This window comes from Mastacembelus armatus, chromosome 9 (assembly GCF_900324485.2).
Source record: "Mastacembelus armatus chromosome 9, fMasArm1.2, whole genome shotgun sequence".
Classification (NCBI taxonomy): domain Eukaryota; kingdom Metazoa; phylum Chordata; class Actinopteri; order Synbranchiformes; family Mastacembelidae; genus Mastacembelus; species Mastacembelus armatus.
This window is the reverse complement of record NC_046641.1, coordinates 543572-558463: the sequence shown is the minus strand read 5'-3', so window position 1 is coordinate 558463 and position 14892 is coordinate 543572. Positions and strand designations below refer to the sequence as shown.

Here is a 14892-nt window from a genome sequence, read left to right as displayed (position 1 = left end):
GTAAGCCCAACCAGGTAATTCCTGTTGCCCCATTAAAACCAATTCCTATAATTGGGGAACCATTTGAACACGTTATTATTGACTGTGTTGGTCCGTTGCCAAAAACCAAATCCGGAAATCAATACATCCTTACGATAATGTGTGCTGCCACTCGATACCCCGAGGCAGTACCACTCCGAACATTAAAAGCTCGTGCCATAGTCAAGGCACTAGTAAAATTTCTCTCCCTTTGGTTTGCCTAAACATATTCAGAGTGATCAAGGTTCCAATTTCATGTCAAAAGTTTTCGCTCAGGTCATGGCAGAGCTCAAAGTCACACACCGCACGTCTAGTGCATATCACCCCGAGAGTCAGGGTGCACTGGAAAGGTTTCATCAAACATTGAAATGTATGTTACGAAAGTTTTGCTCCGAGTCAAGTCGAGAGTGGGACGAAGGCTTACCATTGTTGTTGTTCGCCGTGAGGGAAACTTGCCAAGAGTCGTTAGGGTTTAGTCCGGCTGACCTAGTTTTTGGCCACACTGTGCGCGGACCGTTACGTTTGCTGCATGAAACATGGCTTTCAGAGAAGCCAAGCCCTGAAAAAAATATTTTGGACTATGTTAGTTCATTTAAAGAAAGACTACATCATGCTTGTGATGTAGCGCGTGAGTCCTTAGTCAAGGTATAGTCCAAAATGAAGGACCGTTATGACAAAAAGTCGGTTACACGGACTTTTCAGCCAGGTGACCACGTGTTGGTTCTGTTGCCCGTTGTTGGTTCCGGCCTACAAACAAAATTTTCTGGCCCTTACGTAGTTGACCGAAAGCTTAGCGAAACTGACTGCGTAATTCAGACTCCAGACCGAAAGAAAACCTCTCGTCACGTCAACATGCTGAAACAGTATGTTGGTCGAAAGGAAACACTTTCTTCTCCTAAACCAGTTCCTGTTACCCCCGTGTCTGTCACCCGCCCATCATACAAACCCAGTGATGACGGGTTAAGCGAGAAACATGATTCTGTCCCGTGTACGTTTTCAGAACTCGGAAATTTTGAACCAGTTAGACAGTCACTTAGCGTATTTGCCAGAACCCGCCCGAGCTGACATTCATAAGCTCATTAACAATAACCTAGCACTTTTTAATGACATTCCCACCCAAACTAACGTGTTAAGTCACGATATTGATGTTGAAACTCATAAGCCCATTAAGCAACATGCTTACCGTACTCACCCAGAAAAGCGTGCAATAATGCGTCAAGAAGTAAACTATCTTCTAGACCATGGTTTCGCTGTCCCAAGTATTAGCCCTTGGAGTTCGCCATCTCTTCTGGTTCCTAAACCTGATCAGACGTTTCGATTTTGTAACGACTACCGAAAGGTAAACGCCGTTACTCGTTCCCGTTGCCACGTATGGATGACTGTATCGACCGTGTGGGTGCCGCGAAATATGTCACAAAATTGGACCTGGTTATTGGCAAGTTCCTCTGACACCTCGTGCTTCAGAAATTTCTGCATTTGTGACTCCGGACCACTTTCTGCAATACACAGTCATGCCATTTGGATTAAGAAATGCACCAGCCTCTTTTCAGCGGCTGATGAACATAGTACTGTCAGGTGTGGACAATTGTGAAGTCTACTTAGATGATATCGTAGCCTACTCCGACACCTGGACCGCACATTTAGACACGCTGACAAAAATTTTTGAAAGGTTGAAACAAGCTTCCCTTACGCTTAATTTAGCCAAGTGTGAGTTCGGAAAAGGTATAGTGTCCTACCTAGGTAAACAGGTTGGCCAAGGCCATGTTTTCCCCATTGCTACCAAAGTACAGGCAATACTTGATTTTCCAGCCCCTCTGACGCGCCGTGAGCTCCGCCGATTCTTAGGAATGGCCGGATATTATCGTGCATTTTGTAGAAACTTTTCTGAAGTAGTAGCTCCTCTCACAAGCTTAGTAAGTCCGAAAACTCCGTTCCAGTGGTCAGAGAAATGTCAGTCTGCTTTTGAGGCCACCAAGGCTCTACTTTGTAGTGCTCCTGTACTAGCTGCCCCAAACTTCACCTGTCCATTTAAGTTGGAGATGGACGCTAGTGCTCTCGGAGCAGGTGCTGTACTCCTACAGGAGGATGATGTGGGCATAGACCATCCAATTTGTTATTTCTCGAAGAAATTCAAGAAACATCAGCTGCATTATAGCACCATTGAGAAGGAGGCATTAGCCTTGTTGTTAGCGTTACAACACTTTGAAGTGTACGTTAGTTCAAATGCACAGCAGACCCTCGTCTTCTCTGATCACAACCCTCTCGTATTCCTGACTCGGATGCAAAATAGTAATAATCGTCTTATGCGCTGGTCCTTATTGTTACAGGACTTTAATATTGAGATCCACTATAAAAAAGGATTAGAAAATGTTATGGCTGATGCACTATCCCGGTGTTAAAAATAGAAAGAAAAAAAAAAAGAAAGAGAGACAAACATTTTCTTGGGAAAATGTTTGACTTTAGGGGGGGCCAAATCTATGTTACGCCCCAGCCTAGGGGTTAACCGGAGCGTAACATGATTGTTGAGTTTTCCTCCAAACCTCTTCCACTCTCAACAAACACGAACGATACTAATTATACTTAACGAAATATTTATTCTGTCAAAATACAGAATACAATACAGAATGTACAAAACAAACAAAACGCTCCATGAGCCCTACGATTCTATACGAACAATGGAAAACAAACACAAACGCTAAAGATAGCCCTACTCAAACAAAAATGCTAGATTTAGCCCTACGGTATCAATCAAAAGAAACAACACAAAATCACAGGTCGCTAGCCTGGAAACTCCTAAAACAAACAGGAGAAAACAAAACACAAACGTGGCCTAAATATCTAAGTATCTCTAATCTAAACAATGAAAATACTATCAATACAAAACCTGCACAATCGAAACAAAAATCTAATCTCTAACTAACTAATTTACGCAAACAAAGTCTTTATCAAAATAGCTGGGAATGGCAAAGGTGGGAGAATAGCTCTCTCGAACAACAGTCCGTGGGCTTCTTATGGTCCTTCCTGGAAGTGTTGGACCAATCCCGGAAGTCCAATCCACGGCTTCCTACGTCCACGCCCACTTCAGCATCCGTCACACACACACACGAGGAGGGGGAGGGCCAACAACACAACCATACACATAATGACCCCTAGGGTCATAACAAGAAGTCAGCCTGTAGGTTGAGTTCCTGTGAAAGAGAAGTTGAGTGAGGTGAAACATCTGACCCGTCGTTGCTGCCGCTTTTGCAGCTGCGTCTGTAGAGTTTCCTGTAGAAATGGGATCTTTTGTATTAGTGTGAGCTTCACATTTCATAATTGAGATTTGTTTAGGCAACAGGATGACATCTAACAGAGCTGAAACAAGAGCATGATGTGCAATGGGTGTTCCAAAAGCATAGCAGGAGTCAGTGTAAATGTTTTGTCTTTGGCCAATTTACAGGCTTCGGTAAGAGCAATTCAGTTCGGCAGCCTGTGCAGACAGATGAGAAGGTAACTTGCCACTAGAAATCACACACTGTTTTGTGACAACTGCAAACCCTACTTGATTTTTGCTTGTTTTGACATCACGGGAAGCAGAGCCATCAACCAATAACTCCATCTCTGCATTCAAGATTGGTGTGTCTGCAAGATCAGGTCTGGGAGTACAGATGGTTTCCAACACCTCAGTGCAGTTATGAGCCTCTCCATCATTTTCTGTGGGAACAAGAGTTGCAGGGTTTAGCACGTTAAACCTTTTAACAGTGAAGCAAAATAGTGTGCTATCGTAACCAGCACTGTATTGACAAGTGTGCAGTTTTCTGTGTGTGCAATATGTGTGCAACAGCATGCAGAACCATCAATGTTAGATCAGATTAGCCAACAAAATCATTTGATGCTAGAACGACTTTCTCTGCTGCAGTGACTGCTCTCAGACAGAGAGGAAGGCCTGTTGCTACTGGATCCAGCTTTGACGAACAATAAGCAACAGGTCGTAGTTTGCCGCAGTGAGGTTGGCATAACCATAATCCTATGGTTAGGATAAGGCAGACCCAGTGTGGGAGCTACAGTGAGTGCTGCCTTTTGATCAAGAAAGGCTTTTTTTTTTTCTTCAGGAGTCCACATGATTTTGTCATGCGCAGAGAGTTGTTTACCATGCACCATAGCAGACAGGGGAGCTTCACACAGTGAGTAATTCAGAATCCACTGCCTGCAAAATGATGTCATGCCAAGAAAACTCATCATTTGTTTTTTTGTAATTGGCTTAGGAACATTTTGAATTGCAGCAATTATTTTTTGTGACAGTGTCTTTCCTTCTGGGGTGATGATGTGACCCAGATATTGTCACCTTTTGTTGTACAAACTGCAGTTTGGAAAGACTAACTTTATGCCATTTTCTGCAAGATGTTTTAGCAGGTGCACTGTATCTATTTTGCATGCTTCTTCAGATGGACTACAAATCATCTACGTACTGTAGCAATGCTGAGCTGGCAGATAAATAAAGGCCTTGAAGGGTTCTACTGAGAGTGATGAAAGTAACTCTGACTTTCACTTGGGGACATCTGGTCCAGGTGTAAATCTTTCCTTCAAATGAACCAGTACTGGCAGGGACAGAAAAGAAAGCATTGGCGAAATCTACTACTGAAAAATGAGTCGAATTTGGTGGTACCAGAGACAAGATGGTTTGAGGATTACTTACTTCTGGCGCTCGGGGGGGAATGGCTGCATTCACCGCCTGTAAATCTAGCACAAAGCGCCATTCAGTTGGTTCACTTTGGTCTCTTATCTTTTTAACTGGAAAAATGGGAGTGTACAATGGAGAATTCTCACATGGAATTATTAAGCCAGCTTTTAATAAAGAATTGAACATAGGCAATGGGTGCAAACTATTGATGGCTTCCTGTTTTAAAGGGCATTTTTACATGACCTGTATTGTGATTTTGGTTGCACTATCAGAGGCTCTGCATTTTTACAAGTCCTACATCATATTTGTGGGCTGCCCAGAGAGATTTTGGAATTTTCTCAAGCTATGGTGGTAAACTAGTTTCCGCATTAGCGGCGTTCTGGCTATTAATGAGCTCAGCTATTTGACAAACTTGTATCTTCTTCTTTTCCTTTCGGCTGCTCCCTTCAGGGGTTGTCACAGCGAATCATCTGCCTCCATTTAACCCTATCCTCCACACCCACCCCCACTATCCTCATGTCCTCCTTCACTACATCCAAGAACCTCCTGTTTGGTCTTCCTCTACGCCTCCCTCCTGGCAGCTCTAACCTCAATTGGTAATCCTTTTACCAATGTATTCACTGTCCCTCCTCTGAACATGTCCAAACCATCTCAATCTGGCTTCCCTGGCTTTTTCTCCAAAACATCTAACATCAGCTCTCCCTCTGATGTACTCATTCCTAATCCTATCCATCCTCGTCACTCCCAGAGAGAATCTCAACATCTTCAGTTCTGCTACCTCCAGCTCTGCCTCCTGTCTTTTTCTCAGTGCCACTGTCTCTAAACCAGACAACATTGCTGGTCTCACCACTGTCTTGTACACCTTTCCTTTCATTCTTGCTGACACTCTTTTGTCACACATCACACCTGACACTTTCCTCCACCCGTTCCAACCTGCTTGCACATGTCTCTTCACTTCTTTTCCACACACTCTGTTGCTCTGGACTGTTGACCCTAGGTACTTAAAATCCTCCACCTTCTTCACCTCTACTCCCTGTAACCTCACCGTTCTACTTGAGTCCCTCTCATTTACACACATGTACTCTGTTTTACTGGGGCTAACCTTCATTCCTCTCCTTTCCAGAGCAAACCTCCACCTCTCTAGATCTTCCTCCACCTCCTCCCTCCTCTCACTACAGATGACAATGTCATCTGCAAACAGCAAACAAAAAGGGTCTTAAAGCCGATCCTTGGTGCAGTGCCACCTCTACCTTGAACTCCTCTGTCACCCTTACACCACACCTCTCCACTGTCTTACAGCTCTCATACATGTCCTGCACCACTCGAACATACTTCTCTGCCACTCCAGACTTCCTCATACAAAACCACAGCTCCTCTCTCAGCACCCTGTCATACTTTTTTTCCAAATCTACAAAGACACAATGCCTTCTGGCCTTCTCTGTACTTCTCCATCAGCATTCTCAAAGCAAATATTGCATCTGTGGTTCTCTTTCTTGGCATGAAACCATACTGCTACTCACAAATGCTCACTTCTGACCTCAGCCTAGCCTCCATTACTCTTTCCCATAACTTCATTATGTCCCACTTCTTCGTAGCTAACCCTTTCCTCTTAACACACTCCTGAACTTCCACCACCAAGTCTCCTTTATCTGCTTTCCTCTTTCCAGATGACACACCGAATACCCTCCTACCTGTCTTCCTGATCACTTTAGCTGTAGCTGTCCAGTCATCTGGAAGAACCTCCTGACCTCCCAGAGCCTGTTTCAGCTCCTCCCTGAAAGCCACACAACACTCTTCCTTTTTCAACTTCCACCACTTGGTCCTCTGCTCTGCCCTTGTCCTCTTCATCTTCCTCACCACCAGAGTCATCCTACACACCATCATCCTATGCTGTCTGGCTACACTCTCCCCAGCCACTACTTTGCAGTCACTGATCTCTTTCAGGTTGAAACGTCTGCACAAGATGTAATCAACTTGTGTGCTCCTGCCTCCACTCTTATATGTCACCCTATGCTCCTCCCTTTTTTGGAAAAATGTGTTCACTACAGCCATTTCCATTCTTTTTGCGAAGTCTACCACCATCTGTCCTTCTGCATTCCTGTCCTGCATACCAAACTTACCCATCACTTCCTCATCACCTGTGTTTCCCTCACCAACATGTCCGTTGAAGTCTGCCCCAATCACCACTCTCTCACCACTAGGGATACCCTGAATCACCTCATCCATCTCCCTCCAGAATTTCTCCTTCTCTTCTAACTCACATCCTACCTGTGGGGCATAACCACTGACAACATTCAACATCACACCTTCAACTTCCAGCTTCAGACTCATCACCCTATCTGACACTCTCTTCACCTCCAGAACATTCCTAGCAAAATCCTCTTTCAGGATAACTCCTACTTCATCCACACCATGATAAAACAGCTTGAACCCTGCTCCTAATCTATAAGCCTTGCTACCTTTCCACCTGGTGTCCTGAACACACAAGATATCCACCTTTCTTCTCTCCATCATTTCATCCAACTCTCTAGTTTTCTCTGACAAAGTCCCTACATTCAAAGTCTCTACTCTAAGTCCTACACTCCTGCCCTTCCTCTTCTCTCTTTGCCTACAAACACACCTTCCTCCTCTCCTTCTTTGACCAACAATAGTCCAATATTCACTGGCACCCTGTAGGTCAACAGCACCAGTGGTGGTCATGGTTAACCCGAGCCGCGACCGATCCGGTATGGAAGTCATATTTGTGATTCGCATGTTTGATCTGGCTTAAATTTTACATCGGATGCCCTTCCCGACACAACCCTCTGCATTTACCTGGACTTGGGAGCGGCACATGAAGACACTGGATTGTGCCCCCTTGTGGTTGAATTATTTGACAAACTTGTGTAACTGATGTAAATTGTGTATGATGTACATTCACCCTTCCAGCTGTATTCTGTCCTAGGATCTGATGTTGTTGGTTGAAAGTCCTCGAGGAACAGCAAGCTCTGCAACTGTGGCTCAGGTCTTTCCAACTCCAGTCAACAGGTTTTGCCAGGATGAAAATAGTTTTTTCTGGGTAGGGGAAGAATAGAACCGAGGGAACAGCAGCAGTCTTTGTTCAATAGACGTGTCAAATGTATCACTTCCATTTCCTTCTTTTTTTTACATAACACTGTCTTTCATACTTTAACTTAACTGCTGTCTTGTAATCATCTTACTGTTCCTCACTACATTCTTTCCACATGCAATACTCTTTCAAGTCAGCTTGGAACACTTTGTGTTTCTTTCCATCTCTTTTGGACAAAGACTTTTTGCTCTTCACTCCCCTTTTCCTTTAAATTGCGATAGTTGTCGACTACTCAGACTGCACTCTACAGGAAATCCCAGCTCCAACCATATGGTCAGTTTTTTACAACTTCTGTTGTATTTTTTTTCTCATTTCTTCACATAACGGTGACAATTCAGTTGGTAGACCAGGCCCTGGCCAGACATTTGCTTCTCTCTTAGTACCCAGTACTAAACCCATATTCTAGTAGCAGTTCTCTGGTGCTATCTTACTTCATGCGACTCAGACTATTTCAATGCATTGCATGCATTTGGTATATATTTGGATAAAACTCTGCTTCAAAAGCTTAGCCCAATAGGCTTAGCCCAAGATATTGATTAGCAACCTTGTTTAACATCTTTCACATGCATTATCACAATGTACTGTACCATGTACTTCTTTAGTCCACCTTCATGCACTTACACTAAAGTTTTTACTTTTAAATACTGGAGGCACCATTAACATTTCTGGACTACATTTGCCTGTTGAGTGCTGGCCTTCAAAATTCATTTTCACTTAATGGCAGAACCACTTTCAAATTTATGAATGACTCATGGAGCTGCTGATGTTTCAGTCATGGCCATTGTATCTGAATATGTGTATAGTGTGTTACAAGGTAACCTGTGGTCAGTCCTGTGGCAGATACGTAAGATGAGGACCTCAAGTTTTCACATTTCTCCATGTGCACTCAGGATGAAGTTTGTTTTGCTTCATTACAAGCATTTCCAGTCATTTCTAGTCATGAAAGTTTATTTTAGGAATCCAGTACATGAAACTATAGGAAGTTATGTGGTGGAGTACATTGTTTTAGTATTACAAATATAATATTCCATTTTATCATACATACAGTGGATTTGGAAAGTATGCAGACCCATTCACTTTTAGTGTAGCACCCTTTATTGTGTCAAAAAATGAATGAATGGAAATTTTTTTGCATGTATTGTCTGTAAACACCCATGACCCATCATGCCTTTGAAAACATGATGACCTCTGTCCTTTTTGTATACCTCCAGTGGTGCATGTGATTGCTGTGTTGGGTAATGAGTAGAATTCCATTCCATTGGTTTGAGGGTTGTGGTAGCAGTGTGGCCAGATAGGTACTTCCATATCCTGTTGGAAATAGCACACTGGCTATATTATTTTTTTTTTCTAAGATTAAAAGAAACAAGCTCTGTTCTGGGATAAGAGTGTAGTTAGAATGATGTAGTTTTTGAGTGAGAAGTTCAGTGTGAGTTTTGTAGGGCAATCTGCTAACCAAATGTGCGCGTGTGTAAGTGTAAATTATCCTCTCACTTCTGATCCCATCAACTGTCTGCAGGCCAAGCCGAGCAGGCTCCACTGCTCGCACTGTGACGAAACCTACAGTCTTCCCCAGAATGGTGCCATCAAGCTGTACAAGGAGCTCCGCTGTCCGCTGGACGACTTTGAGCTTGTGCTGTGGACCTCTGGAGCCCGGGGCAAGAGCTACCCTCTGTGTCCTTACTGTTTTAGCAACCCACCTTTCAGGGACATGAAAAAAGGTAAGCCAAAGCCTGAACTTTAACTCAAAATCTTTTTTGTGATTGTTGTAGTCTAGTTACCTAATTAATTACCCATACACTAGTTAGTGATTGTTAATTTGTATATGCTTGTTTACTGTTGTTGTAAGCTAGGTTCTGGAACAAATAGGATCTAAGCCAAAGTTATCTGTACTTTAAGAGTGGATGGCATGGTGGTGCTGTGGTTAGTGCTGGCACATGACAATAAAAAGTTTCCTGCAGGTGGTGCTGGAGAAAAACTAAACTGATTACCAAAGTCAGATTGATTGTCAGATCATTGTAGTTATCACATTGTATAGCCATAGACTGTCAGTCCTTCTGTCTTTGTGCTTTAATTGTATTATTTGTCATAAACTTCTAGCATAGTCGCCTGTCATTTTAAAATCAGAGGACCAGGCTATGGATTTATACTAGCCACAAGCCAGTGGGACAAAACACACTTAGCCATGCAATCTTTTTTTAAAAAGTGGTTGCATTACTGTATACACTACATGCACTTCATTAAGTACATCAGTATGTGACTGCATAACCATTCAAAGGCACCTCAGCATGTACAACAAGCGACACCATTCATAGAGTTGTGTAGTTCAGGGTTTTTCTGATTAGATTGGATTTATTGCCAATAGGTGATCAGCACTTTTGCTGATTTCTGATTTTAGTATGACTGATTAACTATTAGGTTCTTTGAAAAGTTCAAATTGTTAGATACCTTTTCCTTTCCATTTTTCCAGTTCTTTAACCTTTTGTTAACTATTATGTTAGGATTAATCCACAGTGTGATCTTTAGAAGTGGCAGGGTGGATATATAACACTTTCTTGCAGGATTTACTATTACAAATGATGTTTGGGAATTTTGGGGAATGTTACTATATTCTGATGCATTAAGATTTATATATGCTAAAGTAAGAACCAAGAGTAATATTTGCAATAAAACTAACAACAAATATTTGCATAATGCTATTTTCTTAGTGAAACTAGATCCTTAATCTTTTTTCGTCCTTAGGGACATACTGACCCCTTTTTTCATCTGCTTTCTCAGGTATGGGATGCAATGAATGCACCCATCCGTCCTGTCAGCACTCTCTCAACTCTTTGGGCATTGGACAGTGTGTGGAGTGTGATAGTGGAGTTTTAGTGCTGGATCCCACCTCTGGACCAAAATGGAGGATGGCCTGTAATAAATGCAATGTAGTGGTGCACTTCTTTGAATATGCACACCGAGTGCAGGTAGGAAAATGGTCTAATATTTTTTTAATTGTACAATAGTCAGTTTCTCAGGGATCACTACAACAATTAAGGCTAATTACATGATCTTGGGAGCACCACAGTTTTCTCAGCTTTGGTCCAACTATATCAGTGTACTTCAATCCAATATAACACCTCTGGAGTAGCTGTGAAAAATCACAGAAGAGATTTATATATAATGTAATCCAATTTATACATAAGAAAAGTTGTTGTATAGTCTATGAGAAGTTCATTAATGCACATTCAAAGTGACATAATATCCTAATAAATTAATTCTTCTAATGAAGTGAACCCAGGGCTATTTTCAATGTTTCCTTCTGTGTGGAATAAGGTGCATAAGGTTTGTGACCAGAATTTAAAAGATAAAAATGTTGCATTCATCTGTGTCAACGAAGATCAAGAAATTCTTTGTCCAACAATGTGTACTTTTGACAGCCCTACTCACTCTGTAACTTTCTACTAAAAAATTGATCTTTAAAATGGCTCAAATATTTTTTTTTAAAAGGCTAAATCATCATTATGATTTTAATAGTTTATGGAAAGTAAAGGAGCTCTATGGAGTAGAGGAAGAACATTGGATTTATTTGGACACTTAGACATTTGAAAGTGTAACCAGTTAAACTGTTTGTTTGTTTTTTTTCCATTCATGGTCATTTCTTCAGTCCTCATTGACAGTCAACTCCACATTTAATAGCCAAATTGTCCATTCAGTTCTAAGACCTTGTAATGCATCTATCACACACGGTTCCTTCTATATTGATGTAAACCTACTCAAATTAAAATGAGACTTAGCACTGTAATATAGTATTCATCATTTCATTTCCAGTTCAAGTGCTGAATTAAAAAAAGACTAAATACTTGTTAGTAGTGATGGGCAAGTGAAGCCTCATGAAGCACTGAGGCTTTCCTGACAATTGTGCCGAAAAAGATTCAAAGCTTCGAGACTTCAGTGACGGTGACATCTGGTGGACAACTGAAGCCATAGCAACCTCTAAAGAGCACGAATGAAGCACTGGCACTGTTTCAATCCCATGACAGCAATAAAAGTTCAGACCTCTTGAGATCAAAATGATCCCAAACTTTATTGGTGGGACTTGCCGTGAAACTTGCCAAAATACTCTCTCTCACTCTCCAAATCCTGAAGCAGAATGATGCGTGTTATATAGCTGGTATGGCACCAAACCACTCAAATCTGTCAAACCTGTCAAGCTGTCATTGGCTCAGAATGCACTGAAACGCCATGAGCCAATGACACACACTGAAAGACTATGAGCCAATGAAAAGCTTTGAAACATTTTGAAGCAATGAAGCGCGAAGCGAAACAGTGATGACGTTCGAGGCTTCGAACGTCATCACTGTTTCGCTTCAGTCACGTGACACTGGTCTTTTGATACAAGCCTCGACACAGTGTTTCGAATCATTCCGCTTCAGGAAGAGTGACACAAGCTCCGAAGCCTCGGTATCATTTGCCCATCACTACTTGTTAGGAACATGAATTCATTGTTGGTTTGATGGTTTGTTTGATGGTCAGAAGGATCAATCCTCTAAGGTTCTTGTCTCTTGTGATAGGTTGCTCAAGAGAGCTGCAATGCCTGTGATGCCTCTCTAGTTGCGGTTGATTTCAACAAGACTCGTACTCCACTTCCTGCTGGTGAGACCCAACACACTGGCTGTGTTTTCTGTGATCCTGTCTTCCAGGATCTGGTGGAGCTCAAACATGCCACCATGAGGCACTCCATGCACCGGGGTGGAGGTGCAAGACGAGGAGGACGGGGACGAGGCAGGGGGCGTCGTGGCAATCCTAAAAAACCTAAAGACAAAATGGCTGCCTTGGCAGCATACTTTGTATAGTATCTGTATAGTGTATCTGGTTATTTGCTTGACACATATGAGGGTGTATGTCAGTAACTTTACTTTTTACATGTGTGTTTTATAAAATATATGTTTTAAGATGTTGCTGTAAATGAGTTTTATTCACCATCGTAAAGATAATCAATTGACTTTTATTTGAAGTGGGAGAGAATATTTAAATTAAAGATTTTAATTTGGGATTTTTAAAAAAAAAAATTGAAACAGGTTTCCACTGTGTCACCGTGGGTTGAGTGCAGATTGGTGTGCATTTTTTTTTCATCATTTAAAATTCATTTTACAGCACAGAACATGAACCCAAACTCTGTAGCATTACTTGAAAGTTTTCATTTTCGCAGTTATGAGTTTTTACTTTTAATTGTTTGAGCTTACATACTAACATACTGTAAGGATCACAGGCAAGTTAACATGCAAACATAAATTAAAAATTTTAAATAACATGTAACCCAGCCATGTACATGCACGGGGTGAGTACCTCTTACCTTCTCGTTTACTTCTTGTTCTTGTGCGTTATTACCATGTGTTCTACGAATGCACTGCATGCGTATAGAAAATACTGTAGGCATAAGCTGCTTGCTATTGGTTTGTTGCCTAGTAACTTTTTTTCGGTGAAATACCATCGGAGCCCAGGGCCTCCGTGGATCACCATCCCGGCCAGCAGGCGGAGGCAGCACAGATGTTCGAGAAGGCAGAGGCAGAAGCAGGGTTGTCGAGCATGCGCACAAGTTGGACTAGCCAAAGACCCACATAAACCTCCATTGCCCAGCCCAGAATGCAAGATCTAGGAGCTGGAATTTACCATACTGACGCAGAAAGGACACTACCACAAACCGGAGCCCACCTGCAGGCCTTGAAAACTTTCCAGAACTGACACGCACTACAGGGACACTGCCAGGCAAATATACGATAAAAATTGACCCCGAAGCAAAACCTGTGGTACATGCTGTGCGCAGACAACCTGTAGCACTCAGAGCAAAAATAGTGGAAAAGAGAATGAGATGGTCAGAGATGGTCATATCACCAAAGTCGACCAACCAGCTGAGTGGGTGAGTTCAATGGTTGTGGTCACTAACAAGGACAAACTCCATATATGTATAGATCCAAGTGACCTGAATAATGCTATCAAACGGGAGCATTACCCAATGCGCACAATTGAAGAGGTTGCATCCATCATGCCGAACGCAAAAGTGTTCTCTGTACTAGATGCAAAGTCAGGTTTCCTGCAGATTGAGTTGGATGAAGCATCATCTTTCGTGACATTTAATACCCCTATCGGAAGATTTAGATGGCTGAGATTACCCTTTGGGATAAAATGCACACCAGAGATATTTCACCGCATTATCGACCAAATGCTAGAGGGCATCAGTGGCGTGACTGGCATAATGGATAACATTCTCATTGCAGCACCAACAATGACAGAGCATGACAGAACACTCAGACAAGTTGTGGAGAGAGCTACAAGCTACTGAGGCTAAACTTCAACAAACTTCAACAAGTGTCACATCCGCCAGTCAGTAGTGCCATACATGGGGCATCTAATAACAGCCGATGGACTAAAACCAGATCCGGCAAAAACAGAAGCCGTGCGATGCATGCCGCCACCTACTGACAAGGAAGGCGTTCGCCACTTTCTGGGATTTGTGACATATTTGTCAAAGTGCATTCCAAACCTGAGTGAGATAGATGCTCCATTAAGACAACTTACAAAAAGTGATGTAGAGTTCTCATGGGATCCAGCACAGCAGCAAGCATTTGACAAGCTTAAATACTTGTGTACTCGTCACCCAGTGCTGAAGTTCTATGATGTGACAAAACCTGTGGAAATATATTGTGACGCAAGCAGCACTGGACTGGGAGCTGTTTTAATACAAGACGATCAACCTGTAGCCTTCTCATCCAGATCTATGACTGATACTGAGACACGCTATGCTCAGATTGAGAAGGAGATGCTCTCCATTGTTCATGCATGCACCAAGTTTCACCACTACATATTTGGCAAACACGTCACAATATACAATGACCACAAGCCACTGGAGGACATTGACAAGAAACCTCCACTGTCAACCCCAATGCGCATACAGAGGATGCGTTTGCGATTACAGTGGTATGACATCAGTCAAATACAGAAGAGGAAAAGACATGGAGCTTCCAGACACACTGTCCAGAGCACAGCTGTCAGACAAGACTCCAGAAACAGGCAGTCTAGAGTGCGTCTCAATGCTCAACTTTCTGTCTGTAAGTAATGACAAGTACAC

The 14892-nt window shown here is 42.4% G+C and overlaps 1 protein-coding gene across 3 annotated transcripts in view; it reads left to right on the top strand.

Moving 5' to 3' along the window:
- top3b (DNA topoisomerase III beta) overlaps positions 1–12721 on the top strand; it is a 53987-nt gene extending 41266 nt beyond the window's left edge. For 2 of the 3 annotated variants that reach the window (XM_026321618.1, XM_026321617.1), the window contains exons 16-18: positions 9304–9505; positions 10563–10750; positions 12338–12721. In XM_026321618.1, the coding sequence (XP_026177403.1) occupies positions 9304–9505; positions 10563–10750; positions 12338–12619 (672 nt within the window). In that variant the 3' untranslated portion in view covers positions 12620–12721. The remainder of the gene's footprint in view (positions 1–9303; positions 9506–10562; positions 10751–12337) is intronic. The other variant, XM_026321619.2, reaches the window with a different exon arrangement.
- The last annotated feature ends 2171 nt before the right edge of the window (positions 12722–14892 follow it).